The 24,826-nt window shown below is 36.2% G+C and overlaps 1 protein-coding gene across 12 annotated transcripts in view; it reads left to right on the top strand.

Moving 5' to 3' along the window:
* Window positions 1-24,826, top strand: part of QKI (QKI, KH domain containing RNA binding) — a 151,601-nt gene that overhangs the window by 117,602 nt on the left and 9,173 nt on the right. For 4 of the 12 annotated variants that reach the window (XM_079333477.1, XM_079333472.1, XM_079333479.1 and 1 more), the window contains 3 exons: window positions 14,762-14,849; window positions 17,151-17,447; window positions 20,087-20,161. In XM_079333477.1, the coding sequence (XP_079189603.1) occupies window positions 14,762-14,849; window positions 17,151-17,447; window positions 20,087-20,161 (460 nt within the window). Of the gene's footprint in view, window positions 1-14,761; window positions 14,850-17,150; window positions 17,448-19,316; window positions 23,009-24,826 lie in introns of those variants that run through there. The other 8 variants (XM_079333476.1, XM_079333480.1, XM_079333478.1 and 5 more) reach the window with 5 other exon arrangements.

Raw genomic sequence — 24,826 nt, 5'->3', positions numbered from 1 at the left:
GTAAAACTGAGATGGGCCTGCTTAGATCTGAATCTAATTCCAGCTAAAGTGTGTTCTCATGAACTTGATGAGCCTGTTGTTTCATATCAAAAGCAAAAGTCCCCTTCCTGCTTCACTCCTGAATGAAGCCGCAGCTAATTAATTTGTGGGTGGATATAATAAAAAAGCACTTACCAGATTTTTTCTGTGAGCTGATTTTATTTTCTAAGTTCTAGAAAAGTAACTCTCAAATTTTCTGGGGGTTTTGGAGACATAAATCACCTTCTTGAATGTCTCACCCAGCACTGGAGAACACAGAGGAAGTGTCAGGGATATTCACACAGAAGAGGTGGGAATACCCATAATGGGGAAGAAGTGGGACGCTATGCAAGTACTTGTTCTCTGTGTTTAATTTGTTATATTTTGAGGGTTCTTGGCTCCTGCTGGTCCAGGAATTCAGAGAATCAAAGAAATGCGCATGCTGCTAGACCAGTAGGGATAGCAGCTGTTTCTTCTCTGGGCACTCCCTCTTTTCTAATAACCTCTCTTGCAAGTATTTTTATCCAGTCTCCATTTAATTCTGCTTCTGCTGGGGCACTGTTGCTTTTGCCTTTGATCTTTAGATTCCAGCAATTTGTTTCCTTCTGCATTTTTTTCGCTCGTAAACTTTTGAGAGCAGGTTCTTTGCATGTGTATTGTAGGTATCTGAACTCCAGGTCAGAAGTGTTTATATACTTTTATGCTAAAATTAACATTGCATGCAGAGACATGAAAACAAAATGCGTAATCTTAAGTCATACAATTCTTGGCTCATGAAAATCAGCAGCTCTCACTAGGGGCAGTTCTGTAGAAAAATGTAATACACAAAAAAATATTAATAAGGAAATTGATTTTTGTAGAGTCCTCACATTATCAAACCAAGCATTATTTTCAGTTTCTTAACTCGAATCTTTGTAGATACTGGATTTAACTGTTATGGATTTAAAGTTGCTGGTATAAGGTGTAAGAATTGCCAGTTTTGATTATGATGTTTTAGAGATTTGAAATCGGTTTTTTTTAGTGCTTTTAGAACATGGAGTGCAAATACCAAAGAAGTTCAAAGATCTCTGCAAAACACAAATGTGTGTACTTAGACTTGTAGGAAAATGCTTGAGTTTGTAGCCATTGCACCTTATAAGCAAATCTACAAATGCAGGAGTACACTTCTCATAGTTCAAGGTAACCTAGAGGAGTCTAATCAGTACAGCTGGCCAAGAGAAGCTGTAATAGTATTTCTCCACTGAAAGTAGGCATCAAGAAAGAAGAAAAACAGAAAGGACAATGATTGTTAGTAGAGAAGTGGGTAAAAAGTATAAAAAATATTTGTAGGACAATGAGGAATAAGAAAAATAAAATTGAATATTTTGATATGAAGAAAAGAATCATTTAGTTTTTGTCAGGTGGTGGTTTCCAGTTGGAAAAGAAGATTAAAGTGCTGGGTTTCAGAATTACCAAGACTAAGAGTTGTGATTCCACATGGAACTGAGTCAGTTGGCACACTGAGGTGCCAGCTCCCATCACTCTTTCCTCCCTTACTGGTGAGTCTGCAGTGAACTCTTTCAGTTTTGTAACCTGACAGAAAAATATACAGGTTAAAGTAAAAAAGTGTTGCATGATGAACAGGTTGGCATGGTTCAGTCCTGGGTGCAGTGATAGGTACAGGAGAGCAACAGTGAGGAAAGGACTGTGGCCACCACTAGCTAAATTGGCTAAAGTACCACAGGAGTGCCAGTTGTGAGAGGCTTTTTACCTCTTCAAAAATAATTTTTTATTCCTTTGACAGCAATGTAAAACCTCAGCTTAATCATCCTGAACTAATTTGTAGCCTGGGAAAAAGTCTTAAGGGTGGCATTTTTTACGCTCTGGAATTGACTGTTGTATTTGCTAGGTAAACTTGTCTGAACTTATTTCCACTGAAATTATTCTCCCCTAAGTTTTCTTCTCATTGATTCCCATTCCATTCTCTGTTTTTCAAAGTCTTAGCTTTCTGAACTCAATCATGCACAGATGCACAGCAACTTATTTTTATACATACTGGAAACAAAATTCCATTAATTTATCCATTCATTTGAATCACTTCAAAATTATATGCCTTGCTTTTCACACCTTTTTGGGCCTTTGTTGTCCTTATTTCTCATGGCTTAAGTAAAAGGATTTGATTTGTCTCTTCCCATTAATGCTGAGTAAATAAATATTCTTCAGTTTTGCTGAGTCCAAAAATTTGCATCACTTTTTAGGTCGTCTTCTTAATTTTTCAGCCACATCATGTAGCTGAAAGCTTAAAATACACTTTTTCTCATTCTGGTTTTGGATTTTTTTTCCCCTCTGTATTAGCTTTTACTCACATTAAGGGAGGTTTTTACTGCAAAGTGGTATGTATAAGAATATAGTCCATAAAATTAGAGACTGTGTGAATTTAGGTATTATTTTGAAATATTCATGAGATTCTGAGGCTCAGGAGATTAAGAGGCACTAAGGTGATTTGTCTTGTAGTAGAAAATGTATTTTAAGCTGCTTGTGCTTATGGTTGTGCACCTTGTCTACTACAATACAAAAGTATAATTCTACAGTCTCAGACAATTTAATTCTTCATATTTTTAACATCTAAGCCTAAATTTGTTTCTCCTAAAAATTGGATTAGAACAATAAACGCTTAGAGAACCAAAGTGTCTCAATATTCAAACAGAAAGATGTGAAGAATTGAGTCAAATCTAGAAATGGGACAGTGTTACTTGTTTAAACAGGACTCAAAGATCACTCAAAAGCAGGTGGAAATCTCGTATCAATACGATGCAGAGTACTGAGAGTGGAGGGCAAGGCACTGGTAGGGAATATGTAGGAAGAAATTAAGCTACCACTGGAACAGTTTGATGTTATTAGGGTGGATTAATATTTTTAATCCCAACGTTGCATGTTCTCTACAAAGGTCCTGCAATATGCATCTGGCATTTAAGGTTAGCTAGGAGCTACAGGGGAGATGCTACATGGAAGTATTGCAGGAGTATCCTGTCAAGAATGGTTTCCTGAGCATGACATGACAGCATTGATCTAGAATGGCTCAGTGGCTGCAGTTGGTTTCAGCCACAGTTCAGGTACCCAGCTGCTTAGAAAATGAAAAAGAAAAACTATTAAATGAAGTTTTGGTGTAATATCTGATCTGGCTCTGTAGCAAGCTGTTCAGATGCAACACTGTAAAACATGCAATGATCAGCAACAAAGAGAAGCACAGAGGTCTTGAATATTTCTGTCCCAGTGTAGCCTTTAACTTGCAATGAAATTGGATCAAATTTATACTGTAAGTCCTGCTAAATGGTTACTTTAGTGTCTGTGTCTGCTGAGGAGGCAGATTTTTAAATTAGTGTGTAGAACAGCAGGGAAGGATGATCAAATTAATTATTTAAGATAGGCTTGATACATAATTCTCTCATTCTAGGACAGAAGATTACTCTTAAAGAACTTAATTGTCCTATCATAGGCTAAATTATTATATAGAAAAAAATTATAATTAGTTGATTCTGGTAATGTAGGATTTTAGAAAAAAAAAAAGAGATTAAAAAATTCTGGTCAATAATTTCTTTGAGGATGTTCCAAATAGGTTAACCACTTCTTTATTTTGAGAAGTCTCTAGGCAGGTACCTTGTGATCCCAGTACCTTCTGGACAGAAGATGATGTTTGCTATACCACAGTCTCATTTCTATATGTGAGCTGCCATAACCTGTACTGGCTTGTGAGAGAGTTCTGAAACATGGCCCACAGACAAAACTGGTAGAGTTTGTTATTTATCCATGGCATTTGAATAGTCTTGGGTAGGGGGGAAACATCTAAGTGTTACTGCAGATCCCAGAAAATACTTTTTATAAAAATGGTTGTTTTATTTAGTGGGGGAGAATTGTTGGTTTGGAGTGTTTTTTTTGTTGTTCTTTGGGGTTTTTAGTTTGTTTGGGTTTTACTAATTTAACAAGTTTTAGGAAATTTCTCTATGTTATAAACTTAGATTGCTGTAATACAAATGTCTTTTGCAGATCGGTGGATAACAGAATGGTATTTTTATTGCAATTGGGTTTCTTTTTTCAGAATGTAAAGCACTAGAAATTTTTGTTACTGCTGCTGTCCTCTATTTTTGGTAATAAGTATTTGTAATCTTGTCTTAAAACCTACCAGAATAAAATCTCATATACAAAGTAGAATATTGTAAGAAACTGACTTCATATTAATACATTATGAAAAACAGGTGGTTCTTATTTGTCAAAATCTGAGTGAGAAATACTGATCTTAGGGTACATGATTAATTCCCAAAGCCCAAAAGGTGAATGTCTTCAAACATAAAGTTAGTTTAATTTTCTTTGACACTTACTACAGCTTCAAGTTCCTTTTTTTTTTCCCCTCAAGAACTGTGATGAATAATTAAAACAAGACTTGTGTATGTTTGAATTATTCTGGGTGATTACACTGGAAAATTACGTGACTACATTTAAAAAAAAAAAGTCAAATGATCATCACTTCTGTTATTCTGGAGTAGGTACAAGAAACTGAAGTATGTTGCATGATTTTCATGATTTACTAAGAATCCACTAATCTTTTGTAACTGAATTTACTAAGATGAAAGGAATTGATTAAAAAATTAAAATCTGTTGCATGTATATCTTCACGTAATATTTGCAGATGTCAGAAGTATTGTGGCAAATTGTGAGACTATCTTGAAAGGCTTTTGACATTTTTTAATGCTAAATTTGTTATGTAGAAACAAACCAGTGATGCAAACTGATATGCAGAGCCTTCCCTCCGTTCCCGAGTGACAACAGGGGTGCACGTTCAGGCTGTAGGAGCCAGCCTTGTGTCCCTCTGATCAAACCTGTGCTCTGCAGTGACAGGTGCCTGCCAGCACACACACCTGTGTGCAGCTGGGGCTGCTCAGCAGCCACAGTGGCTCTGCCTTCCCTCCTTGAGGCAGGGAAGCTCCCTGGCCACAGGCTGGGGCTGTGTCTGGAGGGCAGGGAATGCTCTGAGCGCTCAGGTGTGCCCAGCAGTGGGGGTCCCTGGGGAAGAGGTGCTCCTGAAAGGCCCTTTGTGCCTGTCCCTGCCTGCCAGGCAGCTCCTGTCTGTGGAGAACAAGGCTTGGCCAGTCTCTAAGAGCTGGAAAGCAGCTCAGTAAACAGCAGAGAAAGCTCTTTCCATAGCAGCACGCTGCCTCGAGCAGCAAGGTCATATGATTGACTTATTTGTCCCCTAAAGAAGAATGCACACAACTATTTTTTTCACTTCTCTGTATTTTTAAGCTGTGTGAAAGTGGGTTTTAGCAGCCAGTTGAAATAACCATCACCCCTTTCTTCTGGACTTCATCAGTTCTGAGAGTTCCAGAACTGGAGAGGCATCTGTGGTGTTTCTAGAAGAGCTAATTTTAATATTTAAATAGTATTTAAACACTGGTATTAGAGTACCAGTAAAGTGCACATGAGACACACGTGTGGTGTTAGATTCCACACAGCTATGGGCTGCTCATGCCCATGTAAGCAGTTGGAAATAATTGTGAGCTTTTTGTACTCATTCACTTTTTAGCAGCTGTTGAAAATTACTGCAAGTATATACTGAGCTCATGTCTCCTTTTAAACTTCCAATATTCTGTTTCATTAGTTGGATTAGAAATGTAAAACTTAAATTGGTCGCATTTTTGGGCATCTTAGGTTTAAAACAATACTCTTCCTCTAGATGGTAGTTTTATATAAAGTTCTGAATGAAACAGTCATTACATGCCTCAGCCTTAGAGGTTGTATGTGTACAAAAAGCAAACATTTTGAAAATAGAGCCATTAATGCAAGTGTTTTACAAAAGGGAATGTAGGTGAAATGCAGAAACAATTTTTTATATCACATGTAGCTGTCATGAGTTCTCTTGAAAATACAAGTAGAGCAGCAAGTGTGACAGTTGAAGAAGCTATTGGAAGACCACAGCTCCCTGAAAACTAACATTTTAAAACTGGAACAGCCTAAACATTCATGGGTTTAGTCCATGTTGTAATAAAGTAGTTTATTTTAATTAGCCAGTATTACATTTTCAGGAGATCTCATGCTGAAGTTAAAAATGTCTTTGAAGTTACTACTGCAGCTGGAATTCCCATGTGGTAGTGTGCAGGCATGAATCCTGTGTTTAATGACACACCTGAGAGAAGATACACTTGAAAGATGTGTACGAATTCACAGCAACAGTCTTTGTGCTTGCTCCCTGTTGCCAGCAGTTAGTTTTCTTCTGTTGCTCTAAAATGAGACCCCTCGCATTCTTTATTGTTTGCTAAATTTGATATGAAATGTCATTTTTCTTGCTATCTTTTTTTTTTCTTTAATGATTTCTGGGTGGGAACAGATTCAAAACATGCTGGGCATATTTTCTGTATGAAAACATGCAGTCATATCTCAGTGCCATTTTGAAATGCAAGTCTTTGTTTATGTAGTAAACCATTTGCATAGCTGGAAAGAAAACTGTGGGGCATTGGGATCTATTGAGTTTGCAACAAAATACTAGTTTAGAAACCCTTAAATGGGGTTCTCCATGTCTCCAGTCCCATTTTGCCTCCCGTGTGCCCACCCAGTCCAATATTTGAGTTAGGTGTCTTTGCAGTTCAGGGGAATTTACAGCTATTTGGAGTGTATAAGCTCAAACTTTGAATAGAGACCTCCTAGGATGACAGAGGGAAAATAAACATTGCAGGTCAGGCCACACTTAACTGTAAATATTTTAATTAATCATTCCATTGTTCTAACAACTGACTCTAATTTGTACCTGTTAGAACAACCACCTTGATCCTAGGTCGTTTTATAGCATATATTAGTTAAATTGTTTTTATAATTTACTTTAAACTCAGGATGGGTTAATGAATTTGTCCTGATAAAAGTGGAATGTGTCAACACTGTCAGAGTGTTCTGGCACTGTTCAGCCTGTTCCAAAGGCTGCAGCTGGAATAAAGACCTGCATCATATAAGTTATGTTTGCATTCTGCTCTCTTCAGATTCCTAGGATGCTCGTGGAACTCAGGATGTTGCTGGTAGAGCCATATGTGGGAAATTTGTACGAGAGGCTTGCTGGTACTATCTCATCCAGTGTGCTTATAGTTTAACTGCTGTTTTCAGAATTAGACTTACCAGAGAGGAGGAATTTTGAAAGTCTAGCATTCCAAAACTGGAAATACCAAAAGTAAAGTGTTCAGCTCTGAAAGTTTTTAAGCTGGGCTTGCATGTTGCTAAAAATAGGTCTAATGCTTTAGATTGCATAGATGGCTTTAGATTGGTAGGTATTTCATTTCAATATTAATACAAATATCAGCAGATGTCTATGCTAGCAAATAAATATGAATGCATCTCGGTATTATTCTGCCTTTTAAAAACATTTTAGAATGTACTGTAAAAATGTTGATTTGTTTTTTTTCTTCAGAACTTCTTGGAGTTTAGTGTGTGTATGTGTGTCATGAAAGATGCATTCCTTTTATGGAGCTTTGTGAATTGCTGAAGCCCTCCAGTGTGGAGTATACAGATTCTTATCATAGATTTTATTAAAGCATTAAAACAGAAAGCAAGGAAAATAGGAATGATAATTTAAAAAAAAAATAAAGGCAAATCAAGAAACAAATTCTGAAGTCAAGTATTGTTGAGGGTCTTATTTAACCTGTCCAGGTGAGTGTTTTTTTTTTCTTCAAAGTCCAAAACTCTGTAATTTAAATATAAGCCCATCATATCTGTCCTAAAAAAATGTTGACCTATTAAGGTCAATCCAAAATTCCCCCCACCCCAATGTGCTACCAACTAGTATCTAGGGGATATATATAGTGAAGCAAACTTGTAAGTTCCACTGATGCTGTATTTCAGTCTGGCTTGTAAAACACACTATGTGCCAGTTTTTTCTCTACCTTATCTGTATTTTCTTCGTGCAGGAATGGAAAGTGGGGGGAGGGAGGGCATCAGGATTCTCAAAAGTATTACTGTTAAGGCAAGTATCATGATTAAACAGGGATATGTCAGATAAGGTGATGGGAAGTGTAAAAAGATAGGCTGCCTTTTTCCCCTGGTGTATCTTTAACATTATGACCAATGAATTTGTCAAGTGAAACAGCACAAGTCTTCTTTGCATATCATTTGAACTGAGAGCTGGCTTTGAAGAAGATAAGCAGGCTGTGTTGCCCAGAAGAAATAATGATGCTAATTTATCTTTGCCTGTCCTCATAGCCATAGCAGTGTGTGTCAGTGTTGAAAAGGAAATAGAGAAATAACTGAGCTATAGTTTTACCACCTGTTCAGTGCCATAAGATTGTTGATGACATAGAGGACTCTGAGTAATATGGCTGGTCTGGAAGTCTTTGTCTCAAAAGTATTTGGGAAAGTTTCCTTTAATATAAGAATAGCTGCCCAACTGTGACAGAAAAGACCTCTTTGACCAATTCCCCTCAGAACAAATAAAGCTATGGTGTAGGATTTCTGCTCCATCACCCTCAGCAGTGTGTAATAATCAAGGATGAGAAAGTCTGTTATGTATGTTTACTAGCAACTTCTAACTATCAATATTTACAATCTGGGCATGGGAAACTTGAAAGTCTCTGCCAGATTTTTTTGAGGGAAAGGGAGGATGAGATGTTTTCTTTAATATTGAGTAATAGTGTAATTTACAGAACTGAAAGTCTCTACAAAAGTAAAATCTAATCTCTTGCACTAGGTAATTGATTAATAGTTGAGGTACTCCCATTCAGAGTCTTATAAAATAGCTCTTTTCTTTGTCTTTTACATCTAGTTACCTGTCATCTTGTCTAGGCTTTTGTTGCTATAGATACATCACTTTCAACAACTTAGATATGAAAAAAGACATCTTCCAAACATGGATTTTAAGCATTAGATACTTCAGCATGAAACATTCCAATGTGTTTTAGCCTTTGTAATATATTTTACAAGATATTGATGCCTGAGATCTGGTTTTGTGTTTGTTTAGGTTTTTTTTTTTTTTTGTCTAATATATGTGCGTCTAGGAATTTGTAGTATATTGTTTGTAAGGTTTTGTTTTTTTGTTTATAAATTATGAATGGAAGGGTTTTGTCCTTGAATGGAGACATTCATGTGTAAAGGCTGTTTGACTGGCACATGGTATGTTAGGAATACTTACTGATCTACAAGTGAATAGCAGAGGAAGATTTTTCTTTGTCAGGGAGATAAAAGCATTCTAGAGCCCAGAAAGTCCAGCCAGTGTCAGGGTGCAAGCCTCTAAGCTGCAGCTGTTGGGCTGTGGAGCAGCTGGGACTGGGGGAAGGCAGGGTGACAGACCCCTGAGGAGCTGCACTGCCTCCTGGATAAGTAGCATAAGATCAATGACAGTTAGATATTTCAGTGCTGCTTTTGTGTTTTACCAAAATTTCTATTAAATTAGTAAATATTAGATGGCTTATACTATGTAGCTAGACAGTCTAAAGAATAATTAGAGTCTTCAGATTTAATGTGTGTATTTCCAGGTGGTAGAATAGTTAAGTTTATTTTATGTGACAATTTTATATTACTTTTTTATTTGAGGAAGTGTTTTAAGTACTTATTCTTGTTCATTAGTATAGTGTTCTTCCATAACTGCCAAGTGCTCAGCCCTTCTGCTTGGAGTACATGTAAAATTATTTATTGCCTTACCTGCATTCTGAAAAATATAGTGTGTTCTTAGGAGAATTCTCTCAAAACAAATGCTTGAAGGTGCATGGACTTGGACAAACTGTTAGGCAGCTGGAAGAGTTCTCTCCAAGGGTGTCAGGAGGGTGCTGCTGTCTGGTGTGGAGCAGGTAGGGAGGCAGCTCAGCTCTGCAGGAGAGGTTGTGAGGTGCTTGACAGGTGAGTGCTCTTTGGTGCTGCTGAGGCCCCTGGTCATTTTTTCCATGAGCCTGGTGGGACAGGCCTCCTGCAGTTGGCAGGGGAGGATGGAGACTGGTTTTTGATCTTTGTGTTCCTGGCTGATCTGTCTGTCGCTTTGCTTTGCCACCATTTTCTCTTCCCACTTGCTACTCCAGCCCTGGAACAGTTTATAAAGTAAGTCAGACTTCTCTGCATTTTGTGCAAAATAATAAAACTGTCTGCTGCCTTTCCTAGGGCTGGGCTCACTTCAGTTAGTGAGAATTCAGATGAAGTACAGGGATGTGACAGGATTGCAAAGATGTCATCCAAAATGCGTGACATCTGGAAGCTAGATTGCCTATGAAATTCACTAGCATCACCTAAATATGAGGATCTATTTGTTATGAATGTAGGGGGGACAAAGTGTACCTGTTATATTTTCCAAAGCAGTTACTTTAAAAGAAAATTGAGCATTATATGGGGAAAACACCTATGTTTGTAGAGATATGTTGAAAGCCTTCCCTTCTAACCCTGATAATAGTGATAATCAGAGAATATTCTGAGACTTACATGGTGAGACTGTAAGGCTCAGGAAGCTCTGTCAGGATAAGGTATCCCAGCTACAATACAAGTGAGTGGATTGTTTGGTTTCTGCACTACTGAGCTGCAGTGATGTTCCTTTTGGGCCTGGCAGCAGTATGGCAGGGCAGCATGGCCACTGGCCACTATCTCCACAGGTCTAGCTTATGGATCTCTGCCCTGTCCTAAACACTGCTATTGGATCCTCCTTTCCTTCTCTGCTGTAATTCGTTACAGGCTTCTCAGGGTTGACAGAATCTAACTGTCCACCTTTCACCTCTGAAAACTTGTCATCTGCTGAAGTCCTTCATTGACATTGCACAATGAAGGCTTTCTGCATGCCTGTCTGTCTTCCACCTGGATAACAAATTTATGTAGTGTATATATGTTTTGTGTATAAATAATAAGATAAACTATGTGATACTCCTCTGGGTACCCTGTATGCACATGAGAATCAGAGGCATTTCAGTACCTAGAAACCAAGGATTTTCTCAAGGTTTTGGAATATCTGAGATTGAAGTATAGCTTAGACATTGGTAATGGAAAGAATTCATTGGAATGTTTTATCTAAACTCCCCATTTCATGATATGAAATAAGCTCTTGATAATAGCAGTTATATAATAAACTGCATTCTTTTTGTGCGAAACTGTTGGTTTTGTCCAAAGTAGGGGAGGCAATTATGATTTTTACTGGACATTTGTATAGTCAGCACTATTTAGTTTGCAATTGTGATTTTATAGGAAGTGTTTCCCAGAAACTTCATGTAGGTGGAACTTGCATTTTGAGCCTTGCAAGTATTAATCCTACACTGATAAATATTAAAATTCAAGTTACTTAAAATGATAGTCCTCACTGGCATTTGGTCTCCTTTAGGTCTGTTTATTGCTAGCCCAAGTAGAGTTGAGCTGCTGAGGAGTTACAGGCTGTGTGTTCACAGAACAGCACCCAGTGTCTGTGCACAGTTGGCTTTGTTAGGATTTACTGCTTCCATCTCTTCTGTATTTGTATTCAGTGAGCATTTGCAAGTGGTTGCTTACATTTAAAGAATTATGTTTCAAGATACCATTTAAGGCTTTTTTTTTTAATCTGCATGTTATATTGTACATGATAAATACAAGGAAAGCACTGGAGATTTAAGAGGATGAGAGGTTTGAGTCAATCACTTGAGCTTCAACTTAGTAATGCAAATCTGGTTTTAAGTGACCTTATTGATGTTTGCTCAAAGTAGCTTCCTTTTGGTACAAATGACTGAGCTTTGTTGCAGCTATTGTACAGGTAATGTACTGTCCCTTTAGAGATTGCCTTTGTATCCCTGATGCAACCTCTCTTTGCTTTAACAGAGAGTGCCTGCAGGAATGCCTGGAGCTAAGATAGATCTCCTGTGCCTCATTTGATCATCTGTCAGCAAAGAAGCGAGAGGATAGGGCAGAGAAAAACATGTGTCCCTTGCTCTGATGCAGCTCTTGGAAATTTGAGGGGCTGGCTATGAGTAGAGGATGTTCCAGTGGAGAACTTGGTACCAGGGAGTGAAGGACACTGTGTCCCAAAGGATTCTGGCCGCTTCTGTGGCTTCACCATGAGGAGAGGGGGCAAGTGACTGTTCCAAGTGTAGGGAGTAGGGGTGGCAGGAGTTTGTAGGATGGAGTTTGGGCAGCCCTGGGTGGGTGGTGGCTTGGTGGATGGTGCAGGCAGTGCTGAGCACCTGTCTGCAGAGGTGGCATTGTGCAACAAACAGTGCCATCTTCTGGGAGGAGCCGGAACGATGACCTTGTGGTCAGCCCTACACCTGCGCTTTGGAGTGGTGGGGTTGGCTTTTCTTGGCATTGGGGGTGTTGTGTGTCTAATAAATGCCTTAAGAAGCAAAGCACCAGAAGTCACAAGTCGGTGTTAATGTCTGGTAATGCAAGTCCACTTCTTGCATCTCTGACTTTTGTACTCATACAGTTTCTAAGGAAAAATCTTAAGCTGTATTTTGGGGTTTTCTTTGAAAGAAGAAAAGTTTATCAACTGCTGAGCATAGTCTAGAGAAGTAAATCTCAAAAATAAAACTTGAGGACTTGGTCTGCTTTGTTTGATTAAGTCCACTGTTATTTCCATGAACATGCTTCATAAAGCCTAGTAATTGCAACATCCTTTCTAATAGAAGGCAGTAGTGACCTATAGGAAAATGCTAAAGTAAGAATGATTGCTTGGACTTGTATCTCCTTCTTTTGACCATGTCAAAAGGGTAAACATATTTTCTGTCTTAAAATTATTGTCCTGTAAATAGCTACATTGGGAAATATTCACTGTGGTGCAAAATCTGGGATTAGGGTTACTAAAATTATCCTAGCAAGTGGAGTGTAATATTCAGCATTTACTGAAAGTCGTTAATGGTGTAGATCAATCACCTGAAAGTTTTATTTGGAGGAAGTGAGCAATTTTAGTAACATTAATGGAACTATACTGGCGATGCAGCGGACATTGGGAGGAGGTTTTCTTGTTACACACTTTCAAATAAATAGATACATGAATGCAAAGAAAAAGCAAATGACAAGGTACAACTTATGGGGGAGGGGAAAGGAGTAATCAATGTGTTAAAAAAATCTTCATTGCTAAAATAACTTATTAGGTATATCCAGAATGACAAGAATTTGTGAGCCCTGGATAGGCAAATAGATTTGCAATTGGTTTTATTGTATTATGATTTCCTAGGTAATTTACTAGCAAGGATGCAATGGAAAAATATTTTAGTTTAAAAAAAGAAGATAAAATTATTTTGCATGTAAATTAGAAATCTATTTTGTGTCATGTTAAGATGCTAAAATTGGCACATTTTGTATTCTGAAGGGTCTGTAGGACTATGGTTTCTGACATTTTTACATGGTACAGTACTTAACTGTACAATTAAGATGGTAATTGAATGTGTATTTCCTTTCTTAGTCTTAGTGTCAGTTTTCCCTGTCATACAGCATTTAACATATAAAGAAAATGTCTAACTTCCAGTATATTCTGAATGTTTACTGCGTGATAATCTTGGTGTTTATGCAAGTCCTCAGTATTACAGTTGGGACTTTCAATTTCTGGCATTTGAAAGGAATTAATTGTTGACTCATCTTACCATGTTGATTTTGAGTTGTTGATTAAAATCAGCTGCTGAAATTTCCCTTTGAATGGGGTTGTGGCCCTTGAGCATACCTCACAATAAGTACTGTATCTGCTTAGATAAAATTCAGAAACCAGTTTTGTCTTGGACTTTACCAAATTACTAATCCATAGTTTGGGTGTAAAGTATGTATAACAAGCTCATTAACTTGAAAAATACTGTTCCAAATATCTGGGAAATATTGTGTGATTAGATAAGTAAAAATGTAAGAAGTTTAACAAAGGAAGAGTGCATTGCAGCTCACAGGAAAGTTGCCCTTCTGTGCATCTGACTTAGGAATTTCAGCAGTGGCGTTCCATACAGGAGACAAGGTGGTAACCTAACATTAAAGTATGTGTTGACCCTCCCTCTTGGGTTTCCTATATCATAATCACATTTTCTGCTTGATAGAGTGTAGACAAAACAAATGGTAATATTCTTGGAAAGATTGATCAGAAAATCTCTGGTCTTAAAAATGAGATTATACTGTTAGAAATGTTTTCATTATTAACTGAAAAAGTGAGCATTTTTCTACTGAACACTACTTAATATTTAGGCAACCTGCACAATACCAGTGGAATAGGTGACTTCAGGGAAGTTTTTATTGAAGCAAAACCAAGAGTAGTGTATGCTGTGTAAATAGTAGTTACATCCTCATTGGAATATGTCTCCATGTGCCAGAATCAGCCTCAGAGCAGTTGTCAATATCCTGTCTGGAAAGCTATTCAAAGATTGTTGTTCATTTTTGTGCCTGCCCCACCCCCTCCCAGCAGTCAGTATCGACTATAGTGGAACAAATTGCAATAAATTGCATTGCTTAAAATTTGTGATGTGTGTTCTTCCTCTGGCCCAAGAATACAAGTTTTGTAAAGGTGCCTTTAGGAGTACGTGAAAATGTATTTGAGGGAAAAAATCTGTAAATTATTTCTGCCAAATGCAATTTATCCTTAATTTCGATAATTTATGTTATGAACCTTCTCCAAAACTCTTTTAAGGTATTTGTCAACAAGACTTAATGATAGTCAGCAGGCAAATTCCACTTAATTTTATGGAAAAGTTGACAAAGCTTGCTGCTTTTGTGACTAATGGTAAGCAGGTATTTTGCTTGGTTAGAACTTGTACGGTTTTATTCTAGGTCACTTAAATCTTGTGTTCATGAGTTCATAATCCTGACTTCCTTCCCATTTTTTCTAACACAGGCAGAAGGAGAAGACAGCCTTAAAAAGATGCAGCTGATGGAGCTTGCAATTCTGAATGGCACCTACAGAGATGCCAACATCAAATCACGTAAGCATGTCGTGAGCTCAAGGGTCAATGCCATAGGAGTGTTTGCAGGTTTTGAATCTTAAAGCTGCCTTTGGAACATGTAGAGTTGCAACTTATGTTGGAGAATGGAAGGCAGTAAGAATCTAACAAAATTGTAGGTATCTGTTGCAAAAGATTTTTGGGAGATAAGTTACATCAGTTTCCGGAGTTTTTTCGGCTTGTTTCTTGTCCCCATTATTTTTTTAACAGTATTTATGGGTGGAATTATTTACAGATATATAGTATAAAAACATTCAACCGTTAAGCAGGATTTTTCTGGTTTACGGTCATTTTTTCGTTAAACCATATAAAGGACAGAAGACTCCTTTGCATTTTTTATTTTTAGAGATTTAATTTTAAAATGTTGCAGAGGTTCAGGATACTGTGAATACATTTTTCTGTATTATATTCCTTCCTTTCATCTTGCTTGCATGTGTACCCCCAATGTTATGTTTTACCAACAATTCATCAACTGATTTCACAGCTGAGTTCACAGGGATCAGTGATGTAATGAGCCATTTTTACAATTACTTCCATTACATTTGTGTGGAAAAGCTTTTGCAAACGCATGTATACACAAGCTTACACTTGAAAATTAATTACAGACACCTACTAATGAAAGCATATACTTATTATGTGTGATACAAATTATTTTCTTCAGTTGAAAATCTAATTTCTCCTCCTGAATATATAGTTGCTGATGCTGTTCAAAAGTTCATTTTTGCTGTAGCTGATGTCAAATGTAAGCACAGTTAAATCAGTCTTTTCACTAAGGACCTACTGATATTTGCAAATTTGTTTCTCCACACAGTCCCCATTTCAATGTTGAATATGTTTAAAGGTCGGAATGCAGTTAGGTCAATTTGAGAGTGCTTACACCAGTGTAATTATTCTGATTTGAAAAGAGACATAAGCAAGGGCTTTTACCACTACAATGGTAATGGTAAATCTTTCAGCCCTAATGAACACTATGATATTTAAAGCTAGGTCAGTTTTAAATATATGGTAGTCTCTAAATTACTGCAAATTTATGAGTTAGGTAGCTTTCAGAATAGCTTAAATTGATGTAAACTTTTGCACAGGAATTTTTTAATTAATTTGAGTAATTTCTTTGTCTGATCTGTTCCTGTTGGTCTATTTTATCAGCATAAGTGGGAAGATGGAATTTTTTATTTACTTTTTGACTAGAGATTGCCACACTAATACTCATTATTTTGTAGGACAATTTCTGTCTTTGTGTTTTGATTTTACTGAAAAGTTGAAGATTTAGAAGCTGTACTGGTTTATTTCTATTTAGGAAAGGAAGTAGAAATATTTGAGTGCAATTTTTAAATTATCTGAGCATTTTTGTTTAAAAAATAAAACTAATTTTAAATATGCACCAGTCTCAAATCTGAAAAACTTGCCACATTTCTCTTTTCAGGGCACCTCTAAGTAAATTAAATGAATGTAGATCAACAGTAGTGCATAGAAATACAGAAACTATAACCTTTTAAGATTGACTGTTATCAGCAGATGTGCTGGTGCTTAAGTTGTTGTTCATCTGGTGTGCCAACAGGCCTCAAATAACACTTAATGAAATGTGCTGGCACCACAAACAAACAAAAAAAAAAAAACAAACCAAAATGGAAAAACACCTATTAACTTAAGCAAGGCAATGGTGAGCTTCTAATACGAAGGACGTATGTTATTTGGTGAAATTTTATATGGAAATAAAATTTGAGTCTGTTTTATTCATATTGGGGTAGGACAGGACCGGTTCACGCTTCTAGGTCACCTTCAACTTCACTGATCCTGTAAATGGGAATTGTGTATATGTTTAAATACAATTTTAAGACACATGAAAACTCTGGACTCATACGGCAGCTCTGCATAACTGAGTGTCTGTGGACTCTATAGATGCACTAAATTTTGTACTCCGTATCTGATTGTGACAGTATTTTCCTTGTATTTCCTGCATGCATCTCAGTCTCATGCAGTCTTGATAGCATAAATGAAGAAATGTGGTCTAAATGGAGCTTTCGTGCTGTGTAACCTGTTTGAGAAATCTACCTCACTGTTTTACAATGGCTTTTTTTATTTTGCATGTTCATACTTAATCACACTGGAAAATGGAAAGCTGTTTGCATTTGAATGGTGTGCTTTGGCACTGTGTGATCAGCGCATGTACTAATGATTTCCTTTTATTTTTCTTCTTTCCTACTTTTCCCCTTTTTTCCCATTCTTTCCACGTTTTGTACTGCTATCTCCATACTTTCCTCTGAATTTCTTTGCTTACTGTAGCAGCCCTTGCCTTTTCTCTTGCAGCAACAGCCCAGGCTCCAAGGATTATCACTGGGCCTGCGCCTGTTCTCCCACCAGCTGCCCTGCGTACTCCTACGCCAGCTGGCCCTACCATAATGCCTTTGATCAGACAAATACAAACCGCTGTCATGCCAAACGGAACTCCTCATCCCACCGCCGCAATAGTTCCACCCGGACCCGAGGCCGGTCTCATTTACACACCATACGAGTACCCCTACACGCTGGCACCAGCTACATCAATCCTTGAGTACCCTATTGAACCTAGTGGTGTATTAGGTAAGACCTCTCTGCGTGCATGACTGGGGAGTGTGTTGCTTGTGCTTCTGTTGTGTTTGCGAGGTAGAGGTTCGTGGAGCTCAAAGGGGAAAAATCTGAAGCAGCAAACTTATTTCAGGTATATCAAAACCTTCTAGGAGAGCTGCTGGATTGGTGCAGCTGTTAAGCATATTAACATATTTGGCATTCCTGAATGTGTCTGCTTAGTTTATAGTAATCAAATCACCAAAAATAAAGTGTTTGTGTTTTTATGATATTAAATGGTAGATACATAGGCAAGGGACAAAAAGCTAATACAAGTTGATGTCTATTACATGTCATCTGGGCTCCCATTAATAACAGATTAGTTTATATTCTCTTTAACATAATCTTACATCCAGCAATTTTTGGGAGAGAGGACTTCTTATTTTAACTATGTCATATTAGCAGCAAAACTAGAGGGAACGGAATAGTCTTTGTTAAGTTGGAGTTTTTGTTTATTTAATACTCAGCTCTCTTCAATGTCAGAAAGCTCTAAATTATATTGTGAACAGAAAATTATTTCAGTAAATGAATGTAAAACAAGCCAAGTTCTGACCAAAGGATTATAAAATTAGCAACTTTACTGATGGCTTCTTTTATATACGTTGCATTGAAACGTCCATCATTCCTAATATTTCAGACCACTGACTTGGTGTGTGAAGGCAAGAATGATAAAGCAGCCGTGACAATTCATTTAAATGGCCAATATGGAACAAGCAGTTCCAATAGTTTCTTCCTTCCCTACCCTCTACAGAATCTAAATAATCTTTTCTCTTCAGTTTGTTCTGAATTGCATATGACCTTGGTGCTGCATAATGTTGATTTTATAGGACTTTGATCTTAGTTTGTTCAGTGGCAGTTATTGATTTACACAAATTCTAAATGTCTCTAATGAACACTGGACAATAAGGTTCAAAGTCAATATTTTGTTGAAAGTATTGCAAAAAAAATCAGTGTTCCACGTGACAAATAGTGAGTTATCTGTATTGTGTGCATGTTTCACATTACGTACAGTAAAAAAGAAAATCTATTACAGACTTCTGTCTTGCAGGATTGGTGAATTAACAGCAGAAATTATATTAGCTCAAAAGTATGCAGTACATCTCTCAGCTTATGGTTGTTGTCAGTTGACCCATAGCCAAAATTCCACGAGCATATGATAACATTATCTTTTATTAATTTCCCACAAATATGTAAATATTCTCCCTATCTCCTCTACCCCCAGTCTGAGAGTCCAGTTGTAGTACATCCTGGGGTGAAGTCACAGAGTTCATTAAAGTAGCTGTTAGTGGTTAGTGGCAAGCTCCCCTCCTGAATTCAGTTAATAGCAAGTAAAGAAATACAGCATTCCATTATTACAGTGCAGGGAACTTGGACTTCTCACAGGATTTTTTATAAAGAGATAGGAGGGAAAAATTAAAATTACTTCTAAAATGGCATCTGAAACCATTGCATGCTCTCAGGCCTAACTGTGTGAGGTATAATGCCCAAAACACATCTCATCAAAAAAATTTTACTTGAAGAAGGAAAAGGGAGCATGGAAAAAAACCCCATACTCCCACTTTAGCTGCCTAGAATCAATAACTCTTAATACATCTGCTCTATTATCTGAGCAGTTGTATAGAGTTGATTGCATTAAATTTGGGTTTCATTGAGTTCTATTTTGTTATATGCTCATTCTCATTAGTAGTACTTTGTCCATTTTGTGGTGGACCTTTAAGATGTTTTAAAATAATTCTGTTAAAAATGGCAGAGAAATGCATCCCTATCAGTATTTTTGGGGATGTTGGTGTTGAGATCAAAGTTTAGTTGGTGACTAACTTTCAATTCCCTTCCTTTTATCTTCAGGTATGGCTTTCCCAACGAAAGGCTAAGAATTCAAGAACGGTCTTAACTGATCCTTCATCAGATCTGAATTTTAACAAATGCTTAGTTTTCAGCAGCCTTGAAAAAAGCTTGGCCTAGCAGTCAGTGACTTACTTGCACTTTTTTGCACATAGATTTAAAATAAAATAGTGCTATTAATTTGGATTAGGTCCTATTATTACAGAGTAGCTGTAATTTATGAGTGTATAGTAGTATACTGACTGCTAAGTGTTCTATATAGTGTTTGCTTTACTAATCACCTAATTCATTGCAGTTCATACTTATTGACTTAAAGTTTAAAATCACAATCTGTAGGCTTGAAGAATTGCTTTAAAACTTTTTTTTGTGGTAGAACTGGAAGTGATCTTAAGGTTAGCAAATAATTGTCAGTATTAAAGATGGCATTATTTAAAATAGTCCTGCTGCAAGAAAGGCACTTCAGTGAATATGTGACTAGTAAAGCTTAAATGTGCTTGGGTCTAATAGATTTCATGAAATACTGTAATTTTGGGATTGTAAATGAATGGATTAAACAGGTTAAGGCCAGGATGTTTAAAATAAATGCAATATTAATCTGCACAGATAAACTTCTTTTTAAGATTAAGATTTGAAACTACTGTGCCTTAACTTGTTGCTTTTCTTAAAATGAACTTTTGTAGTTAATGATCATTTAAATCCATTTTGATAAACCTGCTGTTAATGTTTTCTGTGAATGTTTTCTAACTTTGTCTTGGTAATTGCAATTTAACTAGGTGCGGTGGCTACTAAAGTTCGAAGGCACGATATGCGTGTCCATCCTTACCAAAGGATTGTGACCGCAGACCGAGGTTAGTTTAGTTCTGCAGTTCTTGTTTGTAAGAAGTGCTTTGAGTGTACATGAGATTTGCAACACCACAGCTGGTTAACCAAATACCCTGTCTTCACCCGTTCATGATTTTTTTTCTCAAAAACCTGGACAGTTAATATTTTAAAGCTTTGGGAATGCATGCAGTTTTAAAAAAAATTCTAAACTTGGCTTTCCCAGCTAAATTAAATATATATGCTTTGATAAGTTTAACAGAAATTCTATAATTGATTCAGTTTTAAAAATGAAACATCTATCTGCATCAGGAAACGCTATGAAATCAGTGCTGCAATAATTAATTTGGTCATGTTCCCCTCTTTCCTCCCCGGTTTGTTCTTTTAATTGGTGTGGAAATATCAGATTGGTGTTGCAAAATAAGATGAATGGATGGTTGCTTAATGAGAAAGAAGTAAAGGAATAAATGCCTCCTGTCTGTGTTTGGAGAAATCTGAAGATTTAGATTCCCTTTTTTCCAATAAACTTTTGAGCCACTGTACTGTATATTATGAGGAGGATGCATGTTCTCAGATACCTAACTGAATTCAGAAAGGTAAGGGCTGTGAAGATAACTTCAAAAGTTGTTTGAGTTTGAATTAGTATGGGTAGGGAAAGGGAGAGGGTTTTAGTTGTTTTGGTTTTTGTTTGGTTTTGGGGTTTTTTTCCAAAATCTGTTTCTTGGTATTTGCCTTTTGCTGCTAAAATGTATAACCTGAAGGAGAAACAACTTTTGAAGACCTGTTGGTGAGATGACATCCAATATTTGGGCATCTCTCTTTAACCCTTGAATGGAAAGTAAATCTTCATTTTTCTCCTGTTCCTCAAGTGTCATGCCTTTGGACCCCTGAATGAAGTGTTTAAGCTTATTGAGAAAACTGCTATTTTCGGTTTATTGACATTGGCTTGGAAGCAGTGTGGGGGATGAATTATCCCATCCCTGCTGCTGACTCACTGTGGTTTTCAAGCAAGTCATTTAATCTCTCTGTGTATGGTATCCAGTTGATCAAATAAGGATAATAATACTTCCCTACCTCACAGGGGTGTTGTGGGGGTTCTTGTTTTGTACAGAGCTTTGAGGATGCAAAGCATTATGTGCCAAGTATTATTATTCTGCTCTCATCCAAATCAATGTTGTTCAGGCTTCCATGATATTTAAAAGCCGAATTCCAGTGACAGATCTGACATGTTCAAGCATTGACTACACTTCTCATAACCTTCCATAAATTAACTACAAGAGAGAATACAGATTCTGATTAATGCAGTAGAAGGGGCCCTCCTGGATATTTGGTATATTTATGTAACATTTTTATTTTTGATATCATCTTAGGCTTTACAGAAGGTGTAAAGCTGGTACAGGACACTAGTTTTCTGTAAGATTGTTTTATATCACTGCACACTGTTTGCAGCCCATTGGCTTGTTCTCATTTCTTGAGAACTCTTCAAAGACACAACAGCATATAATTAGTTGGTCATTTTAATCATAGGTTTTAAAATTTTTTTTTCCAATCTCAGTCAAGAGCAATTTGTGATAAGGATTTGGTTGTCTTTGAAAATTTAACCTGACGTTGCAAAAAACATTTTTTTGCTAATGGTCTTCATGATCTGCAATGGTTGTTTCAGGTGACAGATGTGGCTACTTTTTGTGTAATTGAATATTACCTTAGACAACTAGTAAATACACTGATAAATTGGGCATAGAGGTGTTTAGTTTATCAATGTAATATTTGCTCAACATAGATTTTAAATATTTTTGAAGGGCCTAGATGTTTCATCTGGGTCACTTAAAAGTAATTTAAATTAATTATTAGCATAATTTCTTTTAAGAAACAGCCATTTTCTAATAGAACAACATTCATCTCTAGCAATATTGGAAGCCCACTGTCTTAAGGAGATAAATGAATACCTGTCTATTTCCTGTGGAATAAGTCATACACACCTCTGTCTTATTAAAATCATGCTGATATTTCAGAACATTATTTTAAAGTCTTATCTAAATAATCCCAGTGCATATTAAGAAATTTACACAAAGTTAATTTTACAACTGAACTTCAATTGTATTTTGAATTTTAAATCATAGGTTATCCCTGCACATACCTAAAAGTATGCACATACTTTTTCACACAAAAGGTCTTGGAGACAACTATGTTCAGCAATAACAATTTCTTTCAATGTACTAAAATTACACTGTAGAATTAAAATACTATCAATATTTGCCATATTCACCTATTTGGTTATTCTGTCACCAGGATACTTCTGTAGCTATGGCCACAAAAAGCAATGTCAGCAAACCGAAATACTTTTTTTTTTCAATGAGGAAATTTTTTTTTTATGTAATTAAGTGTCACTAATTCTATTTTTACATTCATCGGGTCTAAAGTTGGTGTTTTGTTGTTTTTTTGATTTTTTTTTTTTTAATTCTAAATTGATTCTCAGATGACTTTGTAGTACTACTGCATTCACTTTTTTAGTCGTTTTTATTCTTTGCATAGTTTTGTTTTTTTGTTGGGGTTTGGGTTTTTTTCCCAGATATAAGCACTGCGTTTAAAGCAAGAATCCCCAAATGTGTAAATGTTTTACAACTAAGCATGTAGAATTGGTGAAGGGTTGGAAAATATAGCTCATTTTAACTCAGAATAAACTCCCAGATTATAAATAATACAAAATTGAATTTGATTCATATAACAGAGAGACTGACTGATTTAATTGTAATAAACTGTAAGTGGTGTTGCACAGTTGACAAACCTGTGTGTACTGTAGAAGGCCAGAGACTTGGCAGAGGATGTATCACAGGTGTCCTGGTATTTTTTTAAAGGTAGCTTGCTTTGATTTTAAACTCCACAAGAAATATTAATGCTGAGAATTTTCTCAAATGTTTTATCCAAACCAATTTTCACATAATTTATATATAAATTTTAATACCTTTTAATCAAAATTGTAATGAGTATCAAAATGCTTTAAGATTCTGTTTCTAGTATACCTGTAAAGTGGTAAGATTGTGCCACATAAAATATTTATTTTAATTTTCTCTTCTTTTTGGAACAGCTGTTATAATTTAAACAAATCCCACTTAGGATGATTCTGAAAAAAAAAATTCAGGGAGTGTTTGGTCTCATTTATGTTACAGTAGTAATTTTCTGTAGTGTTATGAACTGTATCCTAAATGATAGGCCACTTCTATTATGTGAAAGTAAATGAACCCACAAGAAAGATTGTTAAATCGATGGTATCTGTGAATATTACACCTACTGGACTTAATTTTATGTAATGGCACAAATCTGACTTTGCACTGAATATCTTTCTCACTTTCATCTCCTCTGCCTTAGTCAAAATGGCAACAGTACAGAAACTTTTATCAACCTCAGAATTATTAGCTCTAATTAAGCTGTTGAATGAGTCTTAAAAAAAAAAATAAAAAAAATCATACTACTGTTAAGTGGACCAAGTTTGGTGAAGGAGAATGCGAGAGAATGATTAAAGAAGGAATAGCTCAAGAACATTGGGAATGATAACTTTCCACTTGAGAACTTTTTTATGTTTTACTGTAATTTGTTTGTGGTTTTGGGTTTTTGTTTTATTTTGTTGTTTTTTTTTTCTTTTTTCCTTTTTTTTGCAAAAGAAAATAGTATTTACAGGTGGCTTCTTTTAAAATATAAAAATATAAAGCAGGAATGTATATGAAATGTCAGATTTTATTGTATTTGCAGAGTATTAGCTTTGAAAATGAATAAAGAGAGCTGTTTGTAGTTTTAAAATGCCTTATTAGTATCAATTAGATATTTTCTCTATTTTTTCATGTACTTAGAGCTTTTTAAGTATAGACTTTAAAATGGCAGGACTTTTACAGTGTTTACATGCAAGTGCATTTTATAAGTGTCCTATATGTAAAATAGTATTTCGAACGGGAAAATGCTGGCTATAGTAGCAGGCTGAGCGTTTTCCTGGTTTCCACGATGATGCCTATGTTGCTAGACTACAGTTTATAGTACTGCTTTGTATCATGAGGCCAAGAAATTCCATGTTGTTTGTAAATAGAATAAATGAAAGGCAATAAAAAATTTATTGAACAAAAACCCTTTGTTTGGCCCATAGTTTGTTGAACCAAATTGTTTCTCTAAGTCCAGAATTCCTTAGATGACTCCATTCTTTTAACAACCAGTTATTAATAATCACATCCATCATTAATAGTTGCTTTAATGCTTGCACCTGGGGAGGTACTAATGCTTAATAGCAGTCAGATACTGATGCTGTGCACTGACTGTTGTTCCAAAAATCTTCTACCCAGTTCAGAAACTGTTCATCGTTTTTTGTTTTCCGATTTCCTTCATCGACTGCTACTAACCATTAGTCGTTAGTCATATTTTATCTCTATTTCTCCTGTTAACCGGTTTTGTGGGAGTGGGCTTCTCCTTCACATGTCCAAATCATGATGGAGGGCTGTCATGATTTTATTGCATTCTGTAGATGGTGTCAATCAGTATGTCAGAATTAAACATGCTTGTTTTTTTTATTAGTTGTGATTAGTTTTCATGTTGTCATTAAGCCGTCACTAGCTGGAACTAATCTCTTCTCTATCTTTTCTTTCTTTTTTTTGTTTTGTTTTTTTTTTTTTTTGGTTTTTTTTTTTTTATTTTTTATTTTTTTTGTTTCTAAC

This window comes from Erithacus rubecula (genome assembly GCF_903797595.1).
Source record: "Erithacus rubecula genome assembly, chromosome: 2".
Classification (NCBI taxonomy): Eukaryota; Metazoa; Chordata; class Aves; order Passeriformes; family Muscicapidae; genus Erithacus; species Erithacus rubecula.
The sequence above is the reverse complement of the archived record's forward strand: the minus strand, read 5'-3'. Positions and strand labels throughout refer to the sequence as shown.